The 26,757-nt window shown below is 42.5% G+C and overlaps 1 protein-coding gene across 15 annotated transcripts in view; it reads left to right on the top strand.

Moving 5' to 3' along the window:
* MAGI2 (membrane associated guanylate kinase, WW and PDZ domain containing 2) overlaps nt 1-26,757 on the top strand; it is a 1,143,898-nt gene that overhangs the window by 993,278 nt on the left and 123,863 nt on the right. For 14 of the 15 annotated variants that reach the window (XM_067468832.1, XM_067468841.1, XM_067468833.1 and 11 more), the window contains one exon: nt 25,114-25,205. In XM_067468832.1, the coding sequence (XP_067324933.1) occupies nt 25,114-25,205 (92 nt within the window). Of the gene's footprint in view, nt 1-8,803; nt 8,846-25,113; nt 25,206-26,757 lie in introns of all 15 variants that reach the window. The other variant, XM_067468845.1, reaches the window with a different exon arrangement.

Genomic DNA, 26,757 nt, shown 5'->3' with positions numbered 1-26,757 from the left:
ATGCCTATGCTTCCAATAACATCTTATTTCTAATTATTTGAAGTGTTCAAATCTCCAGCTTGCTCCTGGGCTTTGTTTCCATGGATACTATTCCCAAATACATATTGGCAGCCTATATGTATTCTGTTACTGTGAATAGTCTCAAGCTGCCCTTCTATTGGTCATGTAGCCAGGCATCATCGTTTCCCAAATGGCCAGTCAATATCCAAGCTTCCTTATAAATGTATAGTCAGGTCTGTTGTTAGCACTTAAGTGCTTCTATCAGTCTTCTGTCTGCTCCCCTGCCTGAAAGATAAGAGAGGATCATGAATCTCTGACTATTGCCTTTGTTTTTAGTGATGAAGCAAGCAATGAAACTATTGACCTGTTATAATACTTAGGGAAAGTTCATCAGACTAAAAACTACATTGTACTTTTTTTATTTCTCTTACTGGAATCCTATGAGGGTTGAATGAAAAGTAATGCCTACACCTTTGTAACTCCATAACAGATGGCAGAACTGGTATGCGGCAGGTACTGGCTTGTTCATTAGACTCTCCTCTACAGTTCTATTTTGGCGGGAAGCCTTAGCATTGAACGGTTGTGTTGTTAGTGTGAAGTATGGAACCCTGCACAGGTCGATCAATGCGACTTAAGCAACGTGCAGAAGGTGTCACCCCAAAAGAGATCATAGAATCATAGAATCAAAGAGTTCGAAGAGACCTCAAGGACCATCCAGTCCAACCCCATTCTGCCAAGAAGCAGGAATATTGCATTCAAATCACCCCTGACAGATGGCCATCCAGCCTCTGTTTAAAAGCTTCCAAAGGAGGAGCCTCCACCACACTCCGGGGCAGAGAGTTCCACTCCTGAACGGCTCTCACAGTCAGGAAGTTCTTCCTCATGTTCAGATGGAATCTCCTCTCTTGTAGTTTGAAGCCATTGTTCCGCGTCCTAGTCTCCAGGGAAGCAGAAAACAAGCTTGCTCCCTCCTCCCTGTGGCTTCCTCTCACATATTTATACATGGCTATCATATCTCCTCTCAGCCTTCTCTTCTTCAGGCTAAACATGCCCAGCTCCTTAAGCTGCTCCTCATAGGGCTTGTTCTCCAGACCCTTGATCATTTTAGTCACCCTCCTCTGGACATATTCCAGCTTGTCAATATCTCTCTTGAATTGTGGTGGCCAGAATTGGACACAATATTCCAGGTGTGGTCTAACCAAAGCAGAATAGAGGGGTAGCATTACTTCCCTAGATCTAGACACTATGCTCCTATTGATGCAGGCCAAAATCCCATTGGCTTTTTTTGCCGCCACATCACATTGTTGGCTCATGTTTAACTTGTTGTCCACGAGGATTCCAAGATCTTTTTCACACGTACTGCTTTCAAGCCAGGCATCCCCCATTCTGTACCTTTGCATTTCGTTTTTCCTGCCAAAGTGGAGTATCTTGCATTTGTCACTGTTGAACTTCATTTTGTTAGTTTTTGCCATCTCTCTAATCTGTCAAGTTCATTTTGGATCCTGCTCCTGTCCTCTGGAGTATTGCTATCCCTCCCAATTTGGTGTCGTCTGCAAACTTGATGATCCTGCCTTCTAGCTCTTCATCTAAGTAATTAATAAAGATGTTGAACAGGACCGGGAAGCCTTAGCATTGAATGGTTGTCTTGTTAAAGTGCAAAGTATGGAACCCTGTGCAGACGGTCGGTCAATGCAATTAATCAACGTGCAGTCATTGAATTCTTGACACCCCAAAGGAGGTGTCACCCCAAAGGAGATTCATCAGAGAATGCAAGCTGTTTGTGGTAATTGTGTTGATGTGAGTACTGTGCGTCGTTGGGCAAGTACGTTTAAAGATGTTGAGGTGGGAACTGTTGCGACCCAGAGCAGAGAACTGGACCCCCTTGACAACAATCCACCACACTTGACTGCAGGAATACAATCCTTTTTATTGAAAAACGTTGAATGCAAATCAGAGGTAAATAAAAACCATAGCAAAACAGCAACAAGCAATGTCCATGAACAGGTCCATTAAAAAAAAACACAGCAAACGATGAATTACCCTTGATGAATCATGAAATCTGCTAGCTCCCAGCTAATGGCACTTGGAACAACTTGAGAAACTACGAGAAACTCAGCCACTTGAATCAGGAGGCCTCCACAGGCTTGCACTTGGAACTGGAACGATGCCTGGTCTGAAGCCAGCTTCAGACCCGGCACTCTTAAAGGAGAGAACTCTATTACGAGACACGCCTGAAGTTTTTGTTTGCATTTCTCTCAATCTTTCTGACCTCCGTAAACTTTGTGCTTCTCCCCTGCTCTGCCGAATCTGCCCCCTCCTTCCCTCATTAGGCTGGCCAGGTGTCAGATTCTCTGGGGAACTAAGGCTGGTGTTGTGTCTCAGAATAAGATTCACCTTGCTCTCAACCAACACCAACCACAGTTGTGAGGTAAATCGTTTATTGTAAGGTTTCCAAACAAAAGGCAGTTCATAAGCAGTAAGAAGATCAATAGAACAGGTTACAAACAGTCCTTAGAACTAATCCAAAAGTCCATACAGACAGGGCAGGAGACATGAAGCACAGGTTCAGTACTAAGTCCAAGAAACAGCATGAAGAAGCCTTCCCAAGAAGTCTTCCCAAAACCAGGAGCTTGAGCGACCAAAAAGCAACGTTGAAACTGACACCAAGAAATCCCCAGAGCAGAGCCTATATTCACTAAACATCAAAACAAATCAGCTTTCCCACCGAACTGATGATCTCAACACTTGGCCGTAATCCTTGGGCTCCGTCTCAACACCTGGCCACCTTGACCCTGGTTCTCAGCGTCTGTGTTATCATCTGCATTCCTTTCCTGTGAGAACCGCGGCCTCCCTACAGACTCAGGCTGTGACTGAGAAAACTGAAATCCAACATCTGCACTCCCATCCCCATCATGCTGGTGAACCACAACAGCTGGGAGAAAAAGGGAGTGAAACTTCTCCTCTTGATTCGGAATGAATGTTCTCATGGGAACTTTGGCTTTCACTTTCCAAGGGTGTAGGATTTTCACTGTTCAGCCCATCATCAGTATTAACGTCTACATTGGCCTTAGAATCAACATTGACATCTACATTGGCATCAGGAAATACAATCAAAGAATCAGGTACAGGGTCACGCAGAGGCTGAACCCCAACAGGAACATCTGACTTGCATGACAAACAAAGAGTTGGAAGTTCTGTGACAGCAACCACCAAGTTTCACAGGCAAAAGGTTGACAGATTGATTCGGGATGATTGTTGTATCACTCAGAGAGAAATTTCAAGCATAATCGGCATTTCACAAGAACATGTGGGTCACATTATTGCTTTGCTTGGCTATCGGAAGATCTGTGCACAATGGGTACCCAGGATGCTGACGCCTGAAATGAAAGTGCACAGACTTGAAACTTCAGAGACTGGATCTCACCACCTTACGACATCCTCCATACAGTCCAGATTTAACACCGACTGACTTCCATCTGTTCCTGATAATGAAAGAAGATCAGCGAGGACATCATTATGCTTCTGATGAAGACGTTGAGAGAACTGTGAGACAAAACAGAGTGTCGACTTCTTCCGTGATGGCTTCAGAAAACTTGTTCATTGTTGGCAGAAATGTATCCAATTGTCTGATGATTATGTGGAAAAGTGAATAGTAGTCGTTAAAGAGCACATTCTAATTATTAGTTCTGCATTTGATTTATTAAAATATTCCCACCCAAACCCAAATAACGAAAGTGAAGGCATTACTTATCATTCAATCCTTGTATGAGTGTTGAGTATATGGATAAACCAACTTCTTGGTTAAGCGAAACTGTGTGTGCATTCTTTGCAACAAGACTATTTGCAATGTGTTGGTACTCTTCATTAAATTAACAAAAAGGTCAACAAACCTTTGAAAGGAAGAGTTGAAGGGTCAGACATTAGAAACTAGCAGATTGTACCCAAGTTGGATCTGTTCACCCAAGCACCCGGCTTTGAGAATAGGAGTAGTCTTAGTAGGCATTTCAGCATGTTGATTTTTTATCGAATTGTAATGTATTGTATAGTAGAATCCTAGCACATCAGACAAGTCTTTGGCAGTGTCATAGGTTTTGCCCTAGTTGAGTCACAGAGCCCCATACCGCCCATCAGTCAACACAGATTCACTTCTGGTGGGGCTCCATGGCTCAACTGGGGTGCAAGCATCCTATGACATTGGGCCCAGAACATGGGGGGGCTTCTCGTGTTCCATTTTATAAAATGGGGCCATTGCAAAAGGGAAGCCATGCAGCGATGCTTCCCCATGTATGATGGGGAAGCGTCACTGTGGGTGAAGCGGGTTGTGGGGTGAAGCGGGTTGTCAGGATCACCCCAATGTCCTGACAATTCACCACAGAGGCTTGCAAATCACTTTGCTGGACCTCATCAATGTGATAAGGTTCCTAGACATGTCTGCTTGCATACCAGTTATAAAGCTGCCCCTGTGACAGATTTGAAAACCTTCTTGAGGGTGTTGTAGTCATGAGGCCATAATTCTATGTAGATATGCATAAAAAGCAAATGCACTGCATATCTATCTATTTATCCATCCAAAGTACCCAACACCCCTAAAAGCATATACAAACAAGAAAATGTATTAAAGACATTAATTGAAACCAGAATGTCATGTTTTTGTTGTGGGCCTAAAAATAGTTGTTCTTTTATGATTTTGGGGTGCTGAAAACAAAAAATGACATTTAAAAATGTATATTGGCTCTAGTTTTTATGATATAAGCAATCACGTGATCACGTATGGTTGAAAAAATGCATGTTGCGACTTACACTATGGAAGATTCTAGAATACTCTAGAAAGTTTGATGACGCAGTATTAGTGCCGTGTGCAAAAGCCTGAAAGCCCTATTATATAAGGCCAGACTTTTGAACGGTGAGGGTCAGTCAGTAGAAGACTGAGATAGTATCGTTAAACATCGTTTTTTACATTGTTCTTTTTACTGTAGTTATGCCTCGCATGTGAGTAAATAAAGCACTATGGAAAAAAGATATCAAGGTAAATGGACTCCATCAATGCTGTCAGACTACTGCTGGAGCATTGTAAGAGACAATCCTTTCCTTGAATACAAAAGAAAAGTCAAGAGAAGCAAACAGGATATAAACTAAAGTCACGATTAAAGCGACATTTAAACTTTCAGACTTTTCAACTGTATTAGGCCTACTAATATAGTTTCTTGCTGCACAAACATAAATAGACTAATTAAATAAATCTTTCTCATGTATAAACTATTGGCAATATAATTTGACTAAAATTTAGTAAATATTTACGGTTTATATACATGCAGTAAGGTTAGGTGCATTATCATAATATTAACGAATTACCTATTGTGGAAAAAATTGAAATAGCTGTTGCATAAAAACCAGAGCCAATTAACACATTTAATTATTATATTTGAATTCAGCATGTTAAATTTAAGAAACGGCACATTTCGTTTCCGTAACTGAGAAAAACTGAAAATTTGTAGAACAGTGTTATCCATTGACACAGGGATGCTAAATAACAAAAAAAAGGACGTTCAAGATTGTTGCAGAAACATCTGATTCATCCTTGTTGTTGTTCATTCGTTCAGTCGTCTCCGACTCTTCGTGACCTCATGGACCAGCCCACGCCAGAGCTCCCTGTCGGCCGTCACCACCCCCAGCTCCTTCAAGGTCAGTCCAGTCACTTCAAGGATGCCATCCATCCATCTTGCCCTTGGTCGGCCCCTCTTCCTTTTGCCTTCCACTTTCCCCAGCATAATTGTCTTCTCTAGGCTTTGCTGTCTCCTCATGATGTGGCCAAAGTACTTCAACTTTGTCTCTAGTATCCTTCCCTCCAGTGAGCAGCCGGGCTTTATTTCCTGGAGGATGGACTGGTTGGATCTTCTCGCAGTCCAAGGCACTCTCAGAACTTTCCTCCAACACCACAGTTCAAAAGCATCTATCTTCCTTCGCTCAGCCTTCCCTAAGGTCCAGCTCTCACATCCGTAGGTTACTACAGGGAATACCATGGCTTTGACTAGGCGGATCTTTGTTGCCAGTCTGATGTCTCTACTATTTACTATTTTATCGAGACTGGACATTGCTCTCCTCCCAAGAAGTAAGCGTCTTCTGATTTCCTGGCTACAGTCTGCATCTGCAGTAATCTTTGCGCCTAGAAATACAAAGTCTGTCACGGCCTCCACATTTTCTCCCTCTATTTTCCAGTTGTCAATCATTCTTGTTGCCATAATCATCCTAGTAATAATCAAATTCATCCTAGTAATAATCAAATGGCTACCTAGCTTTCTCCTCAAACAAGAGCATTTCACCTTGTATTAAAACAGGCAGTTCTAGAAACAGTCAGGCCCTGAAAATATTCCAGTAAAATCGGTAGGCTGTCAAGCCTTGACCATATTCAAGTGTGGCTGATAACATGTGCATCTAACAAATGCTTCCTCTGCTGGATGTATATGGAGCAGCACATGTTAGATCTGTTCACCCATAAAGTATTTAACCAACTTGTCATTAAACACAAATACAGGCAATTCCCAGGTTACAGACAGAATATGTTCTGTAGGTTTGTTCTTAAGTTGGATTTGTATGTAAGTCAGGACAGGTAATTCCCAGCAAAATGTCCTCAGAAGCACTTTAACTACTCGTTGGGTTGCTCTCCCTTCTTTTCTTTTAAAACCATCCTACCTCTGTTCATGCCCAGCGTTTATTTTTTAAATTTTAAACTATTACATTTGACCCGGCCATAGGATTTTTAAATCCTTGCGTGTTATTGTTTATATGTGAGTTATATTAATGGGATTGTTTTTGCTTATTGCATTTTGTTTTATTGATATGTTCTCGGGCTTGGCCTCATGTAAGCCGCTCCGAGTCCCCTTGGGGAGATGGTGGCAGGGTATAAATAAGTTGTTATTATTATTATTATTATTATTATTATTATTATTATTAAGTGTAACTCCAGCCAAATGTTTCCCAGTTTTGGATTGCATAGGGAAGGGTAAATAGTACCTTTATAACAATTATTTTGCTGTCTGTGAAGCCTGTTTAGAAGATTTCACCTCACTTTCTGTCTCCGTGACAATGGGACAATTTTAAGCATTTTGACTTGTCATGGAAACAAGGATGGTTTTCTTTTTTTTTTGGTCGTGTCAGGAGCGACTTGAGAAACTGCAAGTCGCTTCTGTCATGAGAGAATTGGTCGTCTGCAAGGACGTTGCCCAGGGGACGCCCAGATGATTTTTGATGTTTTTATCATCCTTGTGGGAGGCTTCTCTCGTGTCCCCACATGAGGAGCTGGAGCTGATAGAGGGAGCTCATCCGCCTCTCCCCGGATTTGAACCTGCAACCTGTCGGTCTTCAGTCCTGCCGGCACAGGGGTTTAACCCACTGCGCCATCGGGGGCTCCTTACAAGGATGGTGAGAAAGTGAGAGGAAATCTACAGCTCAGAAGGGAAATTTACTCCTGGAAGAGTTATTATTTTGAGGAAAAGGTATCTCCACTGAAGCTTTCTCAACAAGGATGGTGAGAAAGCTTCAGTGGAGATACTTTTCCCCCAAGATAATAACTCTTCCAGGAGTAAATTTCCCTTCTGAGCTGTAGATTTCCTCTCACTTCCTGTTGTCTCATCCCTGTTCTTAACTATGAGTCATTTATTTATTTATTTATTTATTTACAGCTTTTATATGCAGCCTTCTCACCCCGCAGGGGACTCAGGGCAGATTACGATGTACACATATGGCAAACATTCAATGCCAATTTTTGACATACAAACATATACAGACATACACAGAGGCTATTTAACTTTTTCTGGCCGCCAGGGAGCTGTCGCTTTCATTGTCCATCTGAGACGCTGATGAAGCACTTCCGCATTCCCCGCATGCTTCCCCGCTGGAATGCTTTGCTGGAGTCTTCTTTATGGCTTCATAAATCAGTTAATTTAGCCTCCCCACACTTTTAAGGTGGTACCTAATTTTCCTGCTTGACAGATGCAACTGTCTTTCGGGTTGCAAAGGTCGACAACAGGCTACACACAATAGGTTGGAAACCCACTCCAACTCGGGCTGGCTTCGAACTCATGAGTGATCTTAATGCAGCTGACACTCAGCCGGCTGCGCCACAATCAGATGTCTGTAACTCAGAGATTGTCTGTATGGTCATTTTTTAAGAATAGGGATTGCCAAACCTATATAATATCAACAACAAACAACTGAAATATTATTGCATTAACCTATTGTTTTTTTCCAAAGAATATTTCTGAAAGCATAAATGTATAGAAAACCCAAAATCAAGCATATAAGTATGAAACGGAATATGTACTTGCTGAAAGTTAATGCAATGAAGAGTTTATTACTTTATACCAGGGGTCTTCAAACTTTTTAAGCAGAGGGCCAGGTCACAGTCCCTGAAACTGTTGGAGGGCTGGATTATAATTGGGAAAAAATTTGAATGAATTCCTATGCACACTGCACATATCTTATTTGTAGTGCAAAAAACACTTAAAAACCATACAATAATTGAAATGAAGAACAATTTCAACAAAAATAAAATTATTAGTATTTCAATGGGAAAGTGTGGGCCTACGTTTGGCTGATGAGAGGATTGTTGTTATTGTTGTGTGCTTTCAAGTCATTTCAGATTTAGGTTGACCCTGAACGAGGGCCGGGTAAATGACCTTGGAGGGCCACATCCGGCCCCCAGGCCTTAGTTTGAGGACCCCTGCTTTATACCATAGCAGGGAAAGCACTATTTATATGTCTGGAGAATTTTATTTCATTTTTAATTCCACGTTTTTCTATTCAGAGCAAGTGCCGCCCAGGACTGGTTTTCGAATGGATTCTTCTGGCAAGTATTCTTCAGCCTTCATTGTGCAGAACATAACTGTCCTTCATTTTACGTTTCAGTCACTGTCCTTCCTTTAACCATGATTTGGGGGCATTGTCAATCGTGAGTGTGAAAATCACCATGCTGCATATTGTAGCTTTTTTGCTTTTATAGTAAACAGGGCTGGCTTACAACATTTTGCTGCCTAAAATGGAGCAGCAAATGGTGCTCATTCACCCAACCAAGCGACGATGTGCATGACCCGCAAGCAGTTCTGTTATTTTGGGACATGAGGCAGAAAATTTCAACATTGCCTTTCCTCATCTTTGGCAGTAAAAGTGCAATTATAACAAATTTGAAAAAAAAACTAACAATTGACTCTCCTTTCATGGCACCTGCTACAAGAGGCATCCATCTCACTATGTGTAATGATAGGGTCAGCCCTAGTAATTAACTGAACGGAGAGCTTTTATCTAATATATTTGTGATTTTAAAATGAAAGAAAAAGTGTTGACCTTCCGAGATGATCTGTAAGAAAACACTGAACCATGTTGACATTCATTATGGCAGTAGCTAGAGAACCATTGTGTGTATTAACCATTGTCCTAGATGTATAAAACATCTTCATTAGAGAGAAAAGGAGCTTCCGGTGGCACAGTGGGTTAAACCCCTGTGCCGGCAGGACTGAAGACCGACAGGTCGCAGGTTCAAATCAGGGGAGAGGCGGATGAGCTCCCTCTGTCAGCTCTAGCTCCTCATGCGGGGACATGAGAGAAGCCCCACAAGGATAGAATCATAGAATCAAAGAGTTGGAAGAGACCTCATGGGCCATCCAGTCCAACCCCCTGCCAAGAAGCAGGAATATTGCATTCAAATCACCCCTGACAGATGGCCATCCAGCCTCTGTTTAAAAGCTTCCAAAGAAGGAGCCTCCACCACACTTCGGGGCACAGAGTTCCACTGCTGAACGGCTCTCACAGTCAGGAAGTTCTTCCTAATGTTCAGATGGAATCTCCTCTCTTGTAGTTTGAAGCCATTGTTCTGCGTCCTAGTCTCCAAGGAAGCAGAAAACAAGCTTGCTCCCTCCTCCCTGTGGCTTCCTCTCACATATTTATACATGGCTATCATATCTCCTCTCATCCTTCTCTTCTTCAGGCTAAATATGCCCAGCTCCTTAAGCCGCTCCTCATAGGGCTTGTTCTCCAGACCCTTGATCATTTTAGTCGCCCTCCTCTGGACACATTCCAGCTTGTCAATATCTCTCTTGAATTGTGGTGCCCAGAATTGGACACAATATTCCAGGTGTGGTCTAACCAAAGCAGAATAGAGGGGTAGCATTACTTCCTTAGATCTAGACACTATGCTCCTATTGATGGAGGCCAAAATCCCATTGGCTTTTTTTGCCGCCACATCACATTGTTGGCTCATGTTTAACTTGTTGTCCACGAGGACTCCAAGATCTTTTTGATTTGATCTTTTGATATGATTTGATAAAAACATCAAATCATATGGGTGTCCCCTGGGCAACATCCTTGCAGACAGCCAATTCTCTCACACCAGAAGCAACTTGCAGTTTCTCAAGTTGCTCCTGACATGACAAAAAGAAAATATGTGAACTGTTAAAAACAGATACAATCACGCAGAGGCGGCCCTAGGTAATTTTCAACGGTATGCAAACAGTATTTTGCCCCCCCCCCCCCCCCCAACCAATCACTGATATATATTTTCTGTTCGTCGTGGGAGTTCTGTGTGCCATATTTGGTTCAATTCCATCATTGGTGGAGTTCAGAATGCTCTTTGATTGTAGGTGAACTATACATCCCAGTAACTACAACTCGCATATGTCAAGGTCTATTTTCCCCCAAGAGCGCCTCAAGAGCGCCCCTGGGCAAAATCAAACTATACTGCAAAGGAGGTGGCATGGAAGGTTGGGCTTGCGTCCAGGGGGTGCTGTTGCCCCATCCCTTATGACAAAGAGCTGTCAGGACTACCTCCTTCCTTTTGGTCACCCAGCATTTTCTGATCTTCTTTCTTTATGGTGTCGTAAAACACCTCCCCCGCTTTTAGCGGTATCTAATTTCTCTAATCACAGCTAAAGCTGTTTTCGAATTGCTTAGGTAAACAATGAGCTAGGCTGACAGTTGGCAGTTCACACCAACCCAGGGGTTTGAACTTGCAATCTTTTGGATGATAGATCTTATAAATGCTGATGATTTACCAGCTGTGCTAAACCTCCGGCCCTATGTAAGGAAAAGTCATGATTGTTAGCCTTCTTGCTATGGAGTTGTTCGTGTTGAGCACATGATCTCTGACCAAATCTAACCCAAAGCCTAAAGGTTGACTTCAAACATTCTTCTAAACCTGGGGTCCCCAGATGTTTTTGGCCTTCAACTCCCCAAAAATCCCAACAGTTGGTAAACTGGCTGGGATTTATGGGAGTTGTAGGCCAAAAACATCTGGGGACCCCAGGTTGAGAACCACTGTTCTAGAACAATCACGTGATTAAAATGATCATTGGAGAACAAGCCCTATGAGGAGCAGCTTAAGGAGCTGGGCATGTTTAGCCTGAAGAAGAGAAGGCTGAGAGGAGATATGATAGCCATGTATAAATATGTGAGAGGAAGCCACAGGGAGGAGGGAGCAAGCTTGTTTTCTGCTTCCTTGGAGACTAGGACACGGAGCAATGGCTTCAAACTACAAGAGAGGAGATTCCATCTGAACATAAGGAAGAACTTCCTGACTGTGAGAGCCGTTCAGCAGTGGAACTCTCTGCCCCGGAGTGTGGTGGAGGCTCCTTCTTTGGAAGCTTTTAAACAGAGGCTGGATGGCCATCTGTCAGGGGTGATCTGAATGCAATATTCCTGCTTCTTGGCAGGGGGTTGGACTGGATGGCCCATGAGATCTCTTCCAACTCTTTGATTCTATGATTCTATGATCATACTTTTCCTTCTACTTTTCCTGAAGTGTTTCCTCTACTTTGCCTAACTGAAAATACTAGATTGGATCAATTCTTGACTGTACTATACTATGCATAAGGAGAGAATCCAGTGTAGAATTCAAATGAGTGACAAGTTGTGAAATTAGTGGTTTGTGTAGGAACCAAAAGAAAATGTGCTACCACAGCTGGAAAAAAAATCCAAGTTATTTCAATTTATTTAGGCCAGTGAGATTTTAATTCGTTATGACAGAGGTCAGTCACTGTTTTCAGTGGGTCTTCTTTTAGTAGGATTAAATCTGGATCCGTTCATCTGGAGAGGCCCTGCTCACGATCCCACCTGCGTCGCAAGCGCGTTTGGTGGGGACGAGGGACAGGGCCTTCTCTGTGGTAGCCCCTCGACTCTGGAACTCTCTCCCCAAGGACATCAGACAAGCCCCAATGCTGGCAGTCTTCAGGAAGAGCTTGAAGACCGGGCTGTTCCAGTGTGCCTTTCCAGAATAGGAAACTCCCAGCATCATGTTCCAAATGCACTTTACCAGAGATTTAAGATTGCCTGCACAACGCACCTACCCTAAAATCCTTACATTTCACTTGTCATGCCCAGCACTTTTAATTTAATCATTACATTTTGCCCGGCCCTAGTTTTAAATGTGTCATGATGTATTGTTTTTGATGTTTTACTGTTATTGCTTTAATGTTTATTGGTTTGCTTTATGAGTTTTATTGTTGTATTTGTTATGTTGTTGTTTTATTGAGGACCTTGGCCTTTGTAAGCCACACCGAGTCTTTCGGGAGATGTTAGCGGGGTACAAATAAAGATAAAGATAATAATAATAATAATAGTAACTAGCTGTGCCCTGCCACGCGTTGCTGTGGCCTATAGTAAAACTTATCAAAGTTGAGGTAGATATCTGGACTATTATGAAAGAGAGGTCCCTACCTATTCCTTCCCCCTTTTCCTCCCCCTTTCTCTACTTTCTTCCTTCTCTACCTCTTTCTTTCTTTCCTTCTTTCACTACTTGGTTTCATCCTTCTCTCTTTCCTTCATTCCCTCCCCCTTTCTTCCTTTGCCTTTCTTCCCTCCCTGTTTGCTTCCTTCTTTCACTTTTTATTTCCTTTTATTTCACCACCATCATAACAATAACAATAATGCAATGCATTGCCTCTGGGACCTGACACCTCTCCCATTCCCCCTAAAAGGGTCTCAGAGGAACAATAGCATCATCATCATAATAGAAATAACAACCTTTACCCGCCACGTGTTGCTGTAGCCAATCTTCCCTCTTTCTCTCCTTCTTTCCCTCCCTCCCTCCCTCCCTCCCTCCCTCCCTCCCTCCTTCCTTCCTTCCTTCCTTCCTTCCTTCCTTCCCATCTTTCCTTCTCCTCTTCTTTCTCTATCTCTTTCCTTCCTTCCCCCTTTTTCTTTCTCTTCTGCTGTCTCTCTTTTCTTTCCTTCCATCTTTCCTTTTCTTTCCTTTTCTTCTTCCTCTAACTTTCCTTCCTTCCCCCTTTTTCTTTACCTCCCTTTCTCTTTCTTCCTTCTTTCCTTCCTTCCTGTCTTTCCTAGATTTTGACAGGGCGGGAAGGGGCGGGGTGGGGTTTGGAGGTGGCCTGAAGTAAAAGGAGGTAAGATTGGGGCAGGGGAGTGATGGAGCGTGGGGTTGCGTGTGTGTGTGCGGTGGCGGGGGGAGTGATGGAGCCTGGGGTTGTGTGTGTGTGTGCGGCGGCGGGGGGAGTGGGGTTGTGTGTGTGTGTTCGGCAGCGGGGGGAGTGGGGTTGCGTGTGTGTGCGGCGGTGGGGGGAGTGATGGAGCGTGGGGTTGCGTGTGTGTGTGCGGCGGCGGGGGGAGTGATGGAGCTTGGGGTTGCGTGTGTGTGTGCGGCAGGGTGTGTGTGTGTGCGGGAAGCGGCGCGGCAGGGCTTGGAGTGGGCATGGTTTCCGCAGAGGGAACGTTGGCCGGAAGGCCATGTGCGCACGCGATGGAACTTGCGGCTAGGCGCCAATGCGCATTCTCAGTTGTTTTGCCGTTTTGTGAGTGTGTTGTGTTGTTTTTCATTTTGAGTAGATATGTTTGTACCTTGTGGGTTGTGTTATGGGCATGGGGATTTTAGTTAAGTTTCGTTGGGGGATTTTTGAGTTTTGTTGTTTTGCCGTTTTGTGAGTGTGTTGTTGTGTTGTTTTTCATTTTGAGTAGATATGTTTATACCTTGTGGGTTGTGTTATGGGTACGGGGATTTTGGTTAAGTTTCGTTGGGGGATTTTTGAGTTTTGTTGTTTTGCCGTTTTGTGAGTGTGTTGTTGTGTTGTTTTTCATTTTGAGTAGATATGTTTGTACCTTGTGGGTTGTGTTATGGGCATGGGAATTTTGGTTAAGTTTCGTTGGGGGGTTTTTGAGTTTTGTTTCCTCGTTGGATGCCCCTAACAAATTTATATATATAGATAATCTTCTCTGTATCGTTCCAGTTTTAGTATATGTGCTGCCGAAGCGAGCACAGGTGGAAACATCAGAATATCTCACTATTAGGGAGAATAGCTATAATCAAAATGACTATATTACCCCAACTTCTGTTTCTTTTCCAAACCTTACCTGTATTGAGAAATGACTACTTATTTAAGAAATGGAACTCGGATGTGACCAAATTCATATGGAAAGACCGTAAACCAAGAATAAGTCATAAATTGTCGAAGGCTTTCATGGCTGGAATCACTAGGTTCTTGTGGGTTTTTTCGGGCTATAGAGCCATGTTCTAGAGGCATTTCTCCTGACGTTTCGCCTGCATCTATGGCAAGCATCCTCAGAGGTTGAGAAGACCTTCTCAACCTCTGAGGATGCTTGCCATAGATGCAGGCGAAACGTCAGGAGAAATGCCTCTAGAACATGGCTCTATAGCCCGAAAAAAACCACAAGAACCTAATAAGTCATAAAATTTTAACTGATGAAAAAAAAGGGGGGGGCTAGGGCTACCAGATTTCAAGGCTTATTATGAGGCGTGTAACCTGGTAGCAATAAAAGAGTGGGCCACATTGGAGAACAGACCACTATTAGTGCTGGAAGGACATGAGCTCAGGGCCGGGTGGCACGGATACCTGTGGTATAACAAGAGAAAGGTAGAAAAAGCTTTTAGTGACCACTACATAAGAGCAGCCCTAATAAGAACTTGGGAAAAATACAGACCCAGACTATACACAAAAACACCATTATGGATCTCCCCAACAGAGGCGAAACATAAAAGGGAACTAGAAGAAATGAACTGGCTAACTTACAAACAGTTACTAAAGAAAAATGAGGATGAGGTAAATGGGAATTTAATACTAAAACCCCTAGACGAAGTAAAGCAGATAAACAAGAGAATTTCATGGTTAAATTATCCTCAAATTCACCAAGAATTTAAAGAAGACAAGAAATGTGGTTTTAGCCAAGAACAAGGACTATGGGACCTAGTAATGAAAAAGAAAAGGAAACTAATTAAAATTATCTACAAGCAATTGCTCACATGGACTACCGAAGAGGAGCAGATTAAAAACTGTCAGGTGAATTGGGCAAAAGACATAGGAATGTGTCCAGAGGAGGGCGACTAAAATGATCAAGGGTCTGGAGAACAAGCCCTATGAGGAGCGGCTTAGGGAACTGGGCATGTTTAGCCTGAAGAAGAGAAGGGTGAGAGGAGATATGATAGCCATGTATAAATATGTGAGAGGAAGCCACAGGGAGGAGGGAGCAAGCTTGTTTTCTGCTTCCTTGGAGACTAGGACGCGGAACAATGGCTTCAAACTACAAGAGAGGAGATTCCATCTGAACATTAGGAAGAACTTCCTGACTGTGAGAGCCTTTCAGCAGTGGAACTCTCTGCCCCGGAGTGTGGTGGAGGCTCCTTCTTTGGAAGCTTTTAAGCAGAGGCTGGATGGCCATTTGTCAGGGGTGATTTGAATGCAATATTCCTGCTTCTTGGCAGGGGGTTGGACTGGATGGCCCATGAGGTCTCTTCCAACTCTTTGATTCTATGATTCTATGATTCTATCTATGACACAACATATTAATAAAACAATGGGAAGAGATTTGGTCGACTACATTAAAATATACAGAAGCCAGTGACCTACGGGAGAACTGGCATAAAATGTTCTTCCGCTAGTATTACACGCCGGAAAAAATATCAAAATTTAACAAACATGGTTCAAACCAATGCTGGAAATGTGGGAAAGAAAAAGGAACGTTTTTCCATCAATGGTGGTCCTGTAAATTGGTCAAAAAATATTGGAAGGAGATACACAAAGCAATGCAAAAAATTATAAAAACCAGTTTCCCCCAAGCACCAGAAACATATTTATTAGGAATTACAAATACAAAATTAGATAGGAACCAAGATAAGATAATCTTCCTGCTAAGCACGGCAGCAAGAATGCTCCTCGCTAAAGTTTGGAAACTAAAAGTAATCCCAAGCTTATAAAAGTATTGGATATAATCCAAATGGACAGCATCTCGCAGAGACTTAAAGGAACAAATAAGCACACAAACTGGTCGGGCTTTAAAGATTACATCAAAACAAAAGAGGTTCCCTTGCAAATAGACCTGTCCAGTAGGCCTGGGTGGTTTCGTTCGTTAATTTTGTAATTCGTTAAATATTCGTTAATTTTAGCAATTACAAAACGATTACAAAACTTATTTTTAAACCCGGAAGTGTTTTTAAATATCGAAACGGCATGCGCCAAATATTTTTGTATTTCCGTCCATTTCGGAAATACGTAAGATGGCGGCTATGCTTGCTGGGAGCTCTCCTCTCTCTCCTCTCCTTAGCCAGTCAGAGCCTGAAAGAGAAGGAGGAGGAGGAGGAGAGGGCGGGGAAGGCGCTAGCTGAGCAAGCGAGCGAGAGGGCGAGCGACCCTCAGCGGGAAGGCGGCCCGTCCCTCCTTCCTCACCTTTGCGGTGGGTGTGCTTCGTTCTCCCAATTCCGCACTGAAACCTTAGTGGAGGGCTGGGCTAGATGGCCTTTGGGGAGCCCTTCTCCCAATTTCGCATTGAGACCATAGCAGAGGGCAGGACTAGATGGCCTTTGGGGAGCCCCTTCTCCCAATTCCGCACTGAAACCTTAGCTTCGGAGGAGCCGGGCCCGACTCGGCGGCAGCGCTTGAGGGCCCCCCAGAGTGAGTGCCTGCCTTCCCTCCTTAATAATAATTTCTCCTCCCTATTCTACTAAATTAATAATTAAATTAAAAAAATATTGAAAAAATATTGGAAAAAAAGGGCGCCATCTTTACAAAATGTTTTGTAAATATTAACGAAATTTCGTAAATACCGAACTTTTTAAAGGGAAAATTTTGTAATTATTTTAAATATCGAAATAAAAAAAAAACCAAATACAAATCGATTTTAGAAACAAATTTTTGCGTTGTTACCCAGGCCTACTGTCCAGCATTTGAAGAAAGAAACTATAAAAATCTATGTTGGCTTGGAGATACAGAAGCAATAGGAGAGGAAGACTCCCAGAAGACTGACGGGAAGCGACTGTCTGCACCCCCCCCCCTCCCGCCCCCTCCCCCTTCCCATCCTCCCTCCCCCGCTCCATTGCAACCACTCCCCCCCCCTTCACTTCACCTTTACCTCCCCTTAACTTACGTTACCCTATCTACCCCACCCCACCTTATCTAGCCTTCCCCTTGGATGTATATAGCTGAAAAACTTTAATAAAGATCTAGGTTCTTGTGGGTTTTTTCGCGCTATAGAGCCATGTTCTAGAGGCGGAGAAATGCCTCTAGAACATGGCTCTATAGCCCGAAAAAACCCACAAGAACCTAGTGATTCCAGCCATGAAAGCCTTCGACAATACATTAATAAAGATCATTTAAAATAATAATAATAATAATAATAATAATAATAATAATAATAATCTAATCCATTTGATACGATCCAAGAGTTTACTTTCTCAAACTGAAGGGAAATACTCCTGTTGGAGTCTTTGTCCAATGTAGGAAGAGCTTTCTGTTGGCGGAAAGGGAACTTTAGATTCAATCTACAACTTTTCACACATTTGTGAAGGGCTGCAATATACCTTTTCCATCTTCATGTTTTGTGTCTCATTTTGTGCCTTATTTTTGGTAGTGTTTTACCACTTTGATGCATGCTATAAGAACTAGCAGTCTTTTCCTGCAAGATTCATTTTGCTAGACTTCCGAAATTTGTAGTTTTCAGAAAAACTTTATCGACACAAATATCAGTCCATTTTATGAGGCTCTGTTTTTCGTTTCATTAAGATGCAGACAAGCTTCTAATATAGTAATATATAATGCAGTATCTGTAGCTTCATTCCGTGGGTATAATTCCCCTGAAACATTGCCTTATCCCAGTCTTGAGGCCTGAACACAGATTTCTACATTTATCAATGAGAAATTATTCAGATGTGCATCATGAAAAATTCCACTTGAAAAATGGTAGTGTTTTCATACTGAAGGAATATCTCAGAACTTGCTGTTATTCATTAAGACTATTGCTCAATAAACTCCATCCCTTGAAATATTTTATCCTCAAGCATATTCTTAACTCAGATTTAAGCATCACATTGGGACCATTCCATGCCAGATCAACAAATGAGTATTAATATTATTTTCATGAATTTTGTTGAAATTGTGCAGGGTTGGAATTTATCTAGAGACTCCTTAAAATACGATTATTCTGTGAAAGGCTGCTATTTTCTGGGGGGAAATGTTCAAACCTGTATCTTTTTGCAATATAATGAGAAATATTTTACGAACAACAATTGTTGTTCATTCATTCATTCAGTCGTTTCCGACTCTTCGTGACCTCATGAACCAGCCCACACCAGAGCTCCCTGTCGACCGTCACCACCCCCAGCTCCTTCAAGGTCAATCCAGTCACTTCAAGGATGCCATCCATCCATCTTGCCCTTGATCGGCCCCTCTTCCTTTTTCCTTCCATTTTCCCCAGCATCATTGTCTTCTCTAAGCTTTCCTTTCTTCTCATGATGTGGCCAAAGTACTTCATCTTTGCCTCTACTATCCTTCCCTCCAATGTGCAGTCGGACTTTATTTCCTGAAGTATGGACTGGTTGGATCTTCTTGTGATCCAAGGCACTCTCAGAACCTTCCTCCAACAACATCTATCTTCCTTCGCTCAACCTTCTCTATGGTCCAGCTCTCACATCCGTAGATGACTATGGGGAATACCATTGCTTTAACTATGCGGGTCTTCATTGCCAGTGTGATGTCTCTACTCTTCACTATTTTATTGAGATTGGACATTGCTCCCCTCTCAAGAAGTAAACGTCTTCTGATTTCCTGGTTGCAGTCTGCAGTAACCTTTGCACCTAGAAATACAAAGTCTGTCACTGCCTCCACGTTTTCTCCCTCTATTTCCCAGTTGTCAATCATTCTTGTTACCATAATCTTGTTTGTTTTTTTATGTTTAGCTGCAACCCAGCTTTTGCGCTTTCTTCACCTACATCTAGAGAGCACTGTGGACTCAAACTTGGCACGAATACTCCATATGCCCAAACGTGAATTCAGATGGAGTTTGGGGGAAATAGAGCCTGACATTTGGGAGTTGTAGTTAGTGGGATTTATAGTTCACCTACAATCAAAGAGAATTCTGAACCCCACCAATGACAGAATTGGGGCAACTTCCCACACAGAACCTTGATGACCAATAGAAAATACTTAAGGCCATCCAGTCCAACTCTCTTCAGCAGGGCAAGAAAATGTAATCAGAGCCCTCCTGACAAAGAGCCATCCAGTCATAAATATAGATAGATAGATAGATAGATAGATAGATAGATAGATGATAGATAGATAGATATGATTCTCTCTCTCACACACACACACAGATATAGTATCATAGATTTGAAAGAGACCTTTAAAGAAGGACAATGATATGTTGCATGCTCCAGAGTAGGCAAACCAGACACTCTCCACATCAACACTGACAAAGAAACAGCAAGAAATACTGTTTATCCACAAGCATAAAGAAATTACAAATATTAGAAACCAAAACTTTCTCATTACTTTATTTTCCAGATCACCAGATTGGGCCACAGCAATGCGTGGCAGGGGACGGCTAGTACACATACACACACACACACACACACATATATATATTCTAGCTGTACCCACCACTTGTTGCTGTGGCCAACCTTCCCTCTTTCTCTCCTTCTTTCCTTCCTTCCTTCACTCCCTCTTTCCTTCCTTCCTGTCTTTCCTTCTCTTCTTCCTTCCTTCTCTATTATCTCTTTCCTTCCTTTCCCCTTTTTCTTTGTCTTCTGCTGTCTCTCTCTTCTTCCTTCTCTCTTTCCTTCCCGCCCTCTTTCTCTACATCTTCCCCCCTTCCTTCGCTCCCTCTTTCTTTCCTTCTTTCCCTTTTTTCTTTCCTTTTCTAACTTTCTTTCCTTCCCTCTTTTTCTTTCCTTCCATCTTTCTGTCCTTCCATCCTTCTCTCTTTGCTTTCATGCTTCCTTCTCCCTTTCCTTCTTTCTTTCCCTCCCTCTTTCTTTTCTTTCTTTTTTTTCTCCCCTTCCCTCCCTCTTTCTTCCTTTTTTCTGTAATGTCATTTAGCTTTTGGGGCTTTTTAAGTCCCATCTGCTGTGTTTTTCGGTGTTTTTATGAGTGAAGGACATACATTGGGTTGTTAGGTGTCTTGTGTCCAAATGTGGTGTCAATTCCGCCAGTGGTTTTTGAGTTCTGTTAATCCCACAAACGAACATGACATTTTTATTTATATAGATATATATCTTAAGTTCCTTTAGATTCCCTGGAGGCAAATGCGTGGTAGATAGGATCCAAAGAAGATGCAACAGTAGCAATTTCATGCATTTAAGTTGATACCTGCCACCGCCAGAAAAAGGAGCTTGTAGTGACATGCATCAATCCTCTATTCATTCTAAATTGTATTATCACAATTAAGTTCAGTTCTATTGGGTTGTTGTAGGTTTTTCCGGGCTATATGGCCATGTTCTGGAGGCAATTTTTCTCCTGACGTTTCACCTGCATCTATGGCAAGCATCCTCAGAGGTAGTGAGGTCTGTTGGAAGTAGGAAAAATGGGTTTATATATCTGGAATGACCAGGGTGAGACAAAGGACTTTTGTCTGCTGGGGCTAGGTGTGAATTTTTCAGCTGATCACCTTGATTAGCATTCAATGGCTTGGAAGTGCCTGGGGGGAATCTTTTGTTGAGAGTGATTTTATGTGCCTGTTTGTTTCCCCTCTGTTGTTTTGCTGTTGTAATTTTTTGAGTTTTTTTAATACTGGTAGCCAGATTTTGTTCATTTTCATGGTTTTTTCCTTTCTGTTGAAATTGTCCACATGCTTGTGGATTTCAATGGCTTCTATGTGTAGTCTGACATGGTGGTCGTTCAGTTCCATTTCTGGAGCAAGATGGTGGGGATGGACCTTCAGGCAATAACTTGTCTAAAAATAACAATAGGAAAGAAAGTGTCAGCATCCTTCAGATACAGACTTCCTTTGGTGCCACAGTGTTAAAATTCAATACACAAAGACACATCACTCTGTGTGAATTAGTGAAAATCCAGGTTTAGCAACTCTTTTGTCCCTTTTGCACTTGGCCATAGTATAATATAGTTGAATATGAGCTTTTCTTAGTTGGGTCTATTACAAGCTGATACTTTGCATATCACATTTTTTTTCTGTGGGGTAGATAAAATATGATAATTTGTCATGTACTCAGTTTTATATATTCTGCTTGATAAGTTGATGATGCTGCAGATCATCATTTCTCAAGATGGAGGCGTTGACAGCGAAGACAGGAAAAAAAATCACCCACTCTGCCATATATTAGTGGAGTTGTTGTCATGCCCTAATGTCATGCATTTTATCAATTGCAGAGCTTAAAATGAGCTGCAGCTTTCAGATCCTACAAAACTTCCTTAGATTTAAATAATGCATAGATTTTTGCAGAAGATTTTAAAAAAATCAGAATGTTTATTTTTCTTTTTAAAAAACTTTCATGTGTCACATGAAAGATTTTTGCGCCGGCAAAAAAAGCCAATGGGATTTTGGCCTGCATCAATAGGAGTATAGTGTCTAGATCCAGGGAAGTCATGCTACCTCTCTATTCTGCCTTGTCAGACCACACCAGGAATATTGTATCCAATGTCGTGGGTTCCACTTTGTAGCCCCATTTCTTAAGGTTGGCTCTGCATCTCATGGTGCCAGAGCGCAGTCTGTTCAGCCCCTTCCAAGTCGCCCAGTTTTCTGTGTGCCCAGGGGGGGAGTCTCTCATTTGGTATCAGCCATTGATTGAGGTTCTGGGTTTGAGCCTGCCACTTTTGGACTCTCGCTTGCTGAGGTGTTTTAGCAAGTGTCTCTGTAGATCTTAGAAAACTATTTCTTGATTTAAGTCGTTGACGTGCTGGCTGATACCCAAACAAGGGATGAGCTGGAGATGTCACGGCCTTGGTTCTTTCACTATTAGCCTCTACTTCCTAGCAGATGTCAGGTGGTGCAATACTGGCTAAACAGTGTAATTTCTCCAGTGGTGTAGGGCGCAGACATCCCGTGATAATGCAGCATGTCTCATTAAGAGCCACATCCACTGTTTTAGTGTGGTGAGATCTGTTCCACACTGAGCATGCATACTCAGCAGCAGAGTAGCACAGCCCAAGGGCAGATGTCTTCACTGTATCTGGTTGTGATCCCCAGGTTGTGCCAGTCAGCTTTCGTATGATATTGTTTCTAGCACCCACTTTTTGCTTGATGTTCAAGCAGTGCTTCAATTGGTGACTTCAACAGCCATAGCCACATATGGGGCTATGCCCAAGAGGATAAAAATGGAGAGGCTGTCCTCTCCTGGTCTGAACTGCACAAACTATCACTCCTCCATGATAGCAAGCTCCCACCATCCTACAACAGCAGGAGATGGCACAGAGGATATAACCCAGACTCTTATTTGTGAACGACAGCATCGTACAGGAATGCACCAAATCAGTGGGACCACCAATCCCAAACACACAGCACCGACCAATAGTATGCCAACTGTTCCCAACTATAAGGCCACAGGAAGTTCGATGTAAACGAAGATTCAACTTCAGAAAGGCAGATTGGACTAAATTTACATCAGTACTGACAAAGAAACACAGATGTAACTGAGCAACATTAGGACCTAGAACAGTGGTCCTCAAACTTTTTAAACAGAGGGGAGTGAAGAGGTAACACGATAGCCATGTTTGAACATCTGAATGGATATCAGCTTGCTTTCTACTGCTTGGGAGGCTAGGATATGGAGTAATGGATTCAAATTGCAGGAAAAAAAGATTCCACATAAACATTTAAAAACAATACAATAATTAAAATGAAGAACAATTTTAACAAATATTAACTTATTAGTATATCAGTGGGAAGTGTGGGCCTGCTTTTGGCTGATGAGATGAGATTGTTGTTGTTGTCGAAGGCTTTCATGGCCGGGATCACTGGGTTGTTGTAGGTTTTTCCGGGCTATATGGCCATGTTCTGGAGGCAATTTTTCTCCTGACGTTTCGCCTGCATCTATGGCATGCATCCTCAAAGGTAGTGAGGTCTGTTGGAAGTAGGAAAAATGGGTTTATATATCTGTGGGATGACCAGGGTGAGACAAAGGACCCCTGTCTGCTGGGGCTAGCTGTGAATGTTTCAACTGACCACCTTGATTAGCATACAATGGCCTGGAAGCACCTGGGGGGAATCTCTTGTTGAGAGTGATTTTATGTGCCTGTTTCTTTCCCCTCTGTTGTTTTGCTGTTGTAATTTTTGAGTTTTTTAATACTGGTAGCCAGATTTGGTTCATCTTCATGGTTTCCTCCTTACTGTTGAAATTGTCCACATGCTTGTGGATTTCAATGGCTTCTCTGTGTAGTCTGACATGGTGGTTGTGAGAAGTCAAAACCCAAGTCAAAAAAGAAGCACAATTAACCATCACCCAAGTCAAAAAAAGAAGCACAATTAAAGCCTTGGCAGACCATGCAAAAAGAATCTGCGAACCCCACCTTCTCCAAGATGAACTGAACCACCTCAACTGGGCTCTCCAGGCCAATGGATACTCCACCTCAGACATCAGAAGAGCTGCAAGACCGAGAACAAGCCACGAGAGTAAAGATGAAGATCCACCCAGAGGGAAAGTGTTCTTGCCATACATCAAGGGAACCACTGACCACATAGGGAAACTGATGAGGAAACACAACATACAAACCACTTACAGACCCACCAAGAAAATCCAACAAATGCTACGTTCAGCAAAGGACAAGAGGGATCCTCTCACCTCTGCAGGAGTCTACTGGATACTATGCAGCTGTGGACAAGTCTACATAGGGACCACCAAATGCAGCATTGCCCAAACACGAATCAAGGAACATGAAAGGCACTGCAAACTACTCCAACCAGAGAAATCAGCCATAGAAGAGCACCTGATGAACCAACCTGGACACAGCATATTATTTGAGAACACAGAAGTGCTGGACCACTCTCACAACCACCATGTCAGACTACACAGAGAAGCCATTGAAATCCACAAGCATGTGGACAATTTCAACAGAAATGAGAAAACCATGAAGATGAACAAAATCTGGCTACCAGTATTAAAAAAACTCAAAAATTACAACAGCAAAACGCTCTCAACAAGAGATTCCCCCAGGCGCTTCCAGGCCATTGTATGCTAATCAAGGTGGTCAGTTGAAACATTCACAGCTAGCCCCAGCAGACAGGGGTCCTTTGTCTCACCCTGGTCATTCCACAGATATATAAACCCATTTTTCCTACTTCCAACAGACCTCACTACCTCTGAGGATGCTTGCCATAGATGCAGGTGAAACGTCAGGAGAAAAATTGCCTCCAGAACATGGCCATATAGCCCGGAAAAACCTACAACAACCCATTGTTGTTGTTGTTGTGTGCCTTCAAGTCATTTCAGATTTAGGTTGACCCTGAGTGAGGGCCAGGTAAATGACCTTGGAGGGCCGTATCTGGCCCTCGGGCCTTAGTTTGAGGACCCCTGACCTAGAATAGCATTGTGGTGTTGTTCAATTATGACTGGGTTTATCCTATCATTATATTCTTCCTTTTGAAAAAAAAATGTACAAATTGTAAATATGCAAAGAAAAGTTTTTGCAATTTGTTTCTCATTTGGTTTCAGTTACCTTCCCATATGCCCCAACATAGATGTGTATTTCCTTAAGCATCCATGTTTCTTGCCTCTGTGTTCAAATCACATTGTCTCATCTTGTTTTCCTTGGCTCTGGTGAGATTGTCATGTATAATCAAATTAAACATCAGGCAATTAGGTCTTTTAAGTACCCCTTCTCCCCCCCCCCCCCCCCCCCCCCAATAAGCATTGCAATTCAATGAAATTTTCCTTTAAACTAGGTTCAGATTACAAGGATTTGGATGTTCATCTTCGGAGAATGGAATCTGGATTTGGCTTCAGAATTCTTGGTGGAGATGAACCTGGACAGCCGGTGAGTGGCTTCAGCCTGACTTTTCACTTTGTAGCTTTGATATCTTTGTTATCTGTCAGAAAAATATCACTTTGGTTATATTGGAATGGCACTTTTTCTTGTTCAGACATTGAAAAAGACAGGTCTCTCAAGTTATCAGCATCTCCATCTATAAGCTGTCGCCGTGTATCAGTCTGTGTTAAGTTACTAAGAATTTATTCTCCAGCCTTTAACATCTTACATTTTTCCTTCTTGACATCCTTTAGTTATTGACTTCCAGGAGGTGCTTGGCCATGCTTTAACAACAGGACCAACAAAAGTAATATTCAGACTCCATGGAAGCAAATGAATGCTATGCTTCAATTTGCGACACTAAGAAATGTCTCATTTGACAAATACAGTAATTTGGAAGTGTGACACTGTCTACTGCTCATACTGTGCTTTTGTGAAAATATTCACCATGTCCTGCGATGATGTGAATTGGATTCTGAAATACAAAGCGTAATGACTACCATTAGTCATACACCAAATGCTGGTTGCATTGTATCAAAATTGTGTTTCCCGTTCCCATGATAGCTCTCTTGAACCAGTGACACTTATGACTTACAACAGTACATCAGACATATAAAAGGGAAGGATTATTCATTTATTTTGCAATGGCATGTTCTACATGAATTTCTAGTCTTTTGGGATCCAAGGCAGAATGATTGAAAATCCTTAAAAGTACTGCTTCAGATGTTATCAAGCATGGCATAAAGCTCAGAAAAGTCTCCGGTGCTTTCTTTTTTGACCTTATATCATCTTCCGCCCCCTTTTATGGTGGAACCAAGCTCTCTCAGAATGGTTACAACTGTCTGTGGAGAGAATATTGTTACTTACGACATTAAATATATGTCTGCCCAAAAAAATAAGATTTAAGTCATAGAATCATAGAATCAAAGAGTTGGAAGAGACCTCATAGGCCATCCAGTCCAACCCCCTGCCAAGAAGCAGGAATATTGCATTCAAAGTACCCCCGACAGATGGCCATCCAGCCTCTGTTTAAAAGCTTCCAAAGGAGGAGCCTCCACCAAACTCCAGGGCAGAGAGTTCCACTGCTGAACGGCTCTCACAGTCAGGAAGTTCTTCCTCATGCCCAGTTCTTGTGGGTTTTTTCGGGCTATATGGCCATGTTCTAGAGGCATTTCTCCTGACGTTTTGCCTGCATCTATGGCAAGCATCCTCAGAGGTGACCTCACCTCTGAGGATGCTTGTCATAGATGCAGGCGAAACGTCAGGAGAAATGCCTCTAGAACATGGCCATATAGCCCGAAAAAACCCACAAGAACTGTGTGATTCCAGCCATGAAAGCCTTCGACAATACATTCTTCCTCATGCTCAGATGGAATCTCCTTTCTTGTAGTTTGAAGCCATTGTTTCGTGTCCTAGTCTCCAGGGAAGCAGAAAACAAGCTTGCTCCCTCCTCCCTATGGCTTCCTCTCACATATTTATACATGGCTATCATATCTCCTCTCAGCCTTCTCTTCTTCAGGCTAAACACGCCCAGCTGCTTAAGCCGCTCCTCATAGGGCTT

This window comes from Anolis sagrei, chromosome 5 (genome assembly GCF_037176765.1).
Source record: "Anolis sagrei isolate rAnoSag1 chromosome 5, rAnoSag1.mat, whole genome shotgun sequence".
In the NCBI taxonomy this organism is placed as follows: Eukaryota; Metazoa; Chordata; class Lepidosauria; order Squamata; family Dactyloidae; genus Anolis; species Anolis sagrei.
Note: the sequence above shows the minus strand (reverse complement) of the source record. Positions and strands in the feature narration are given on the sequence as shown.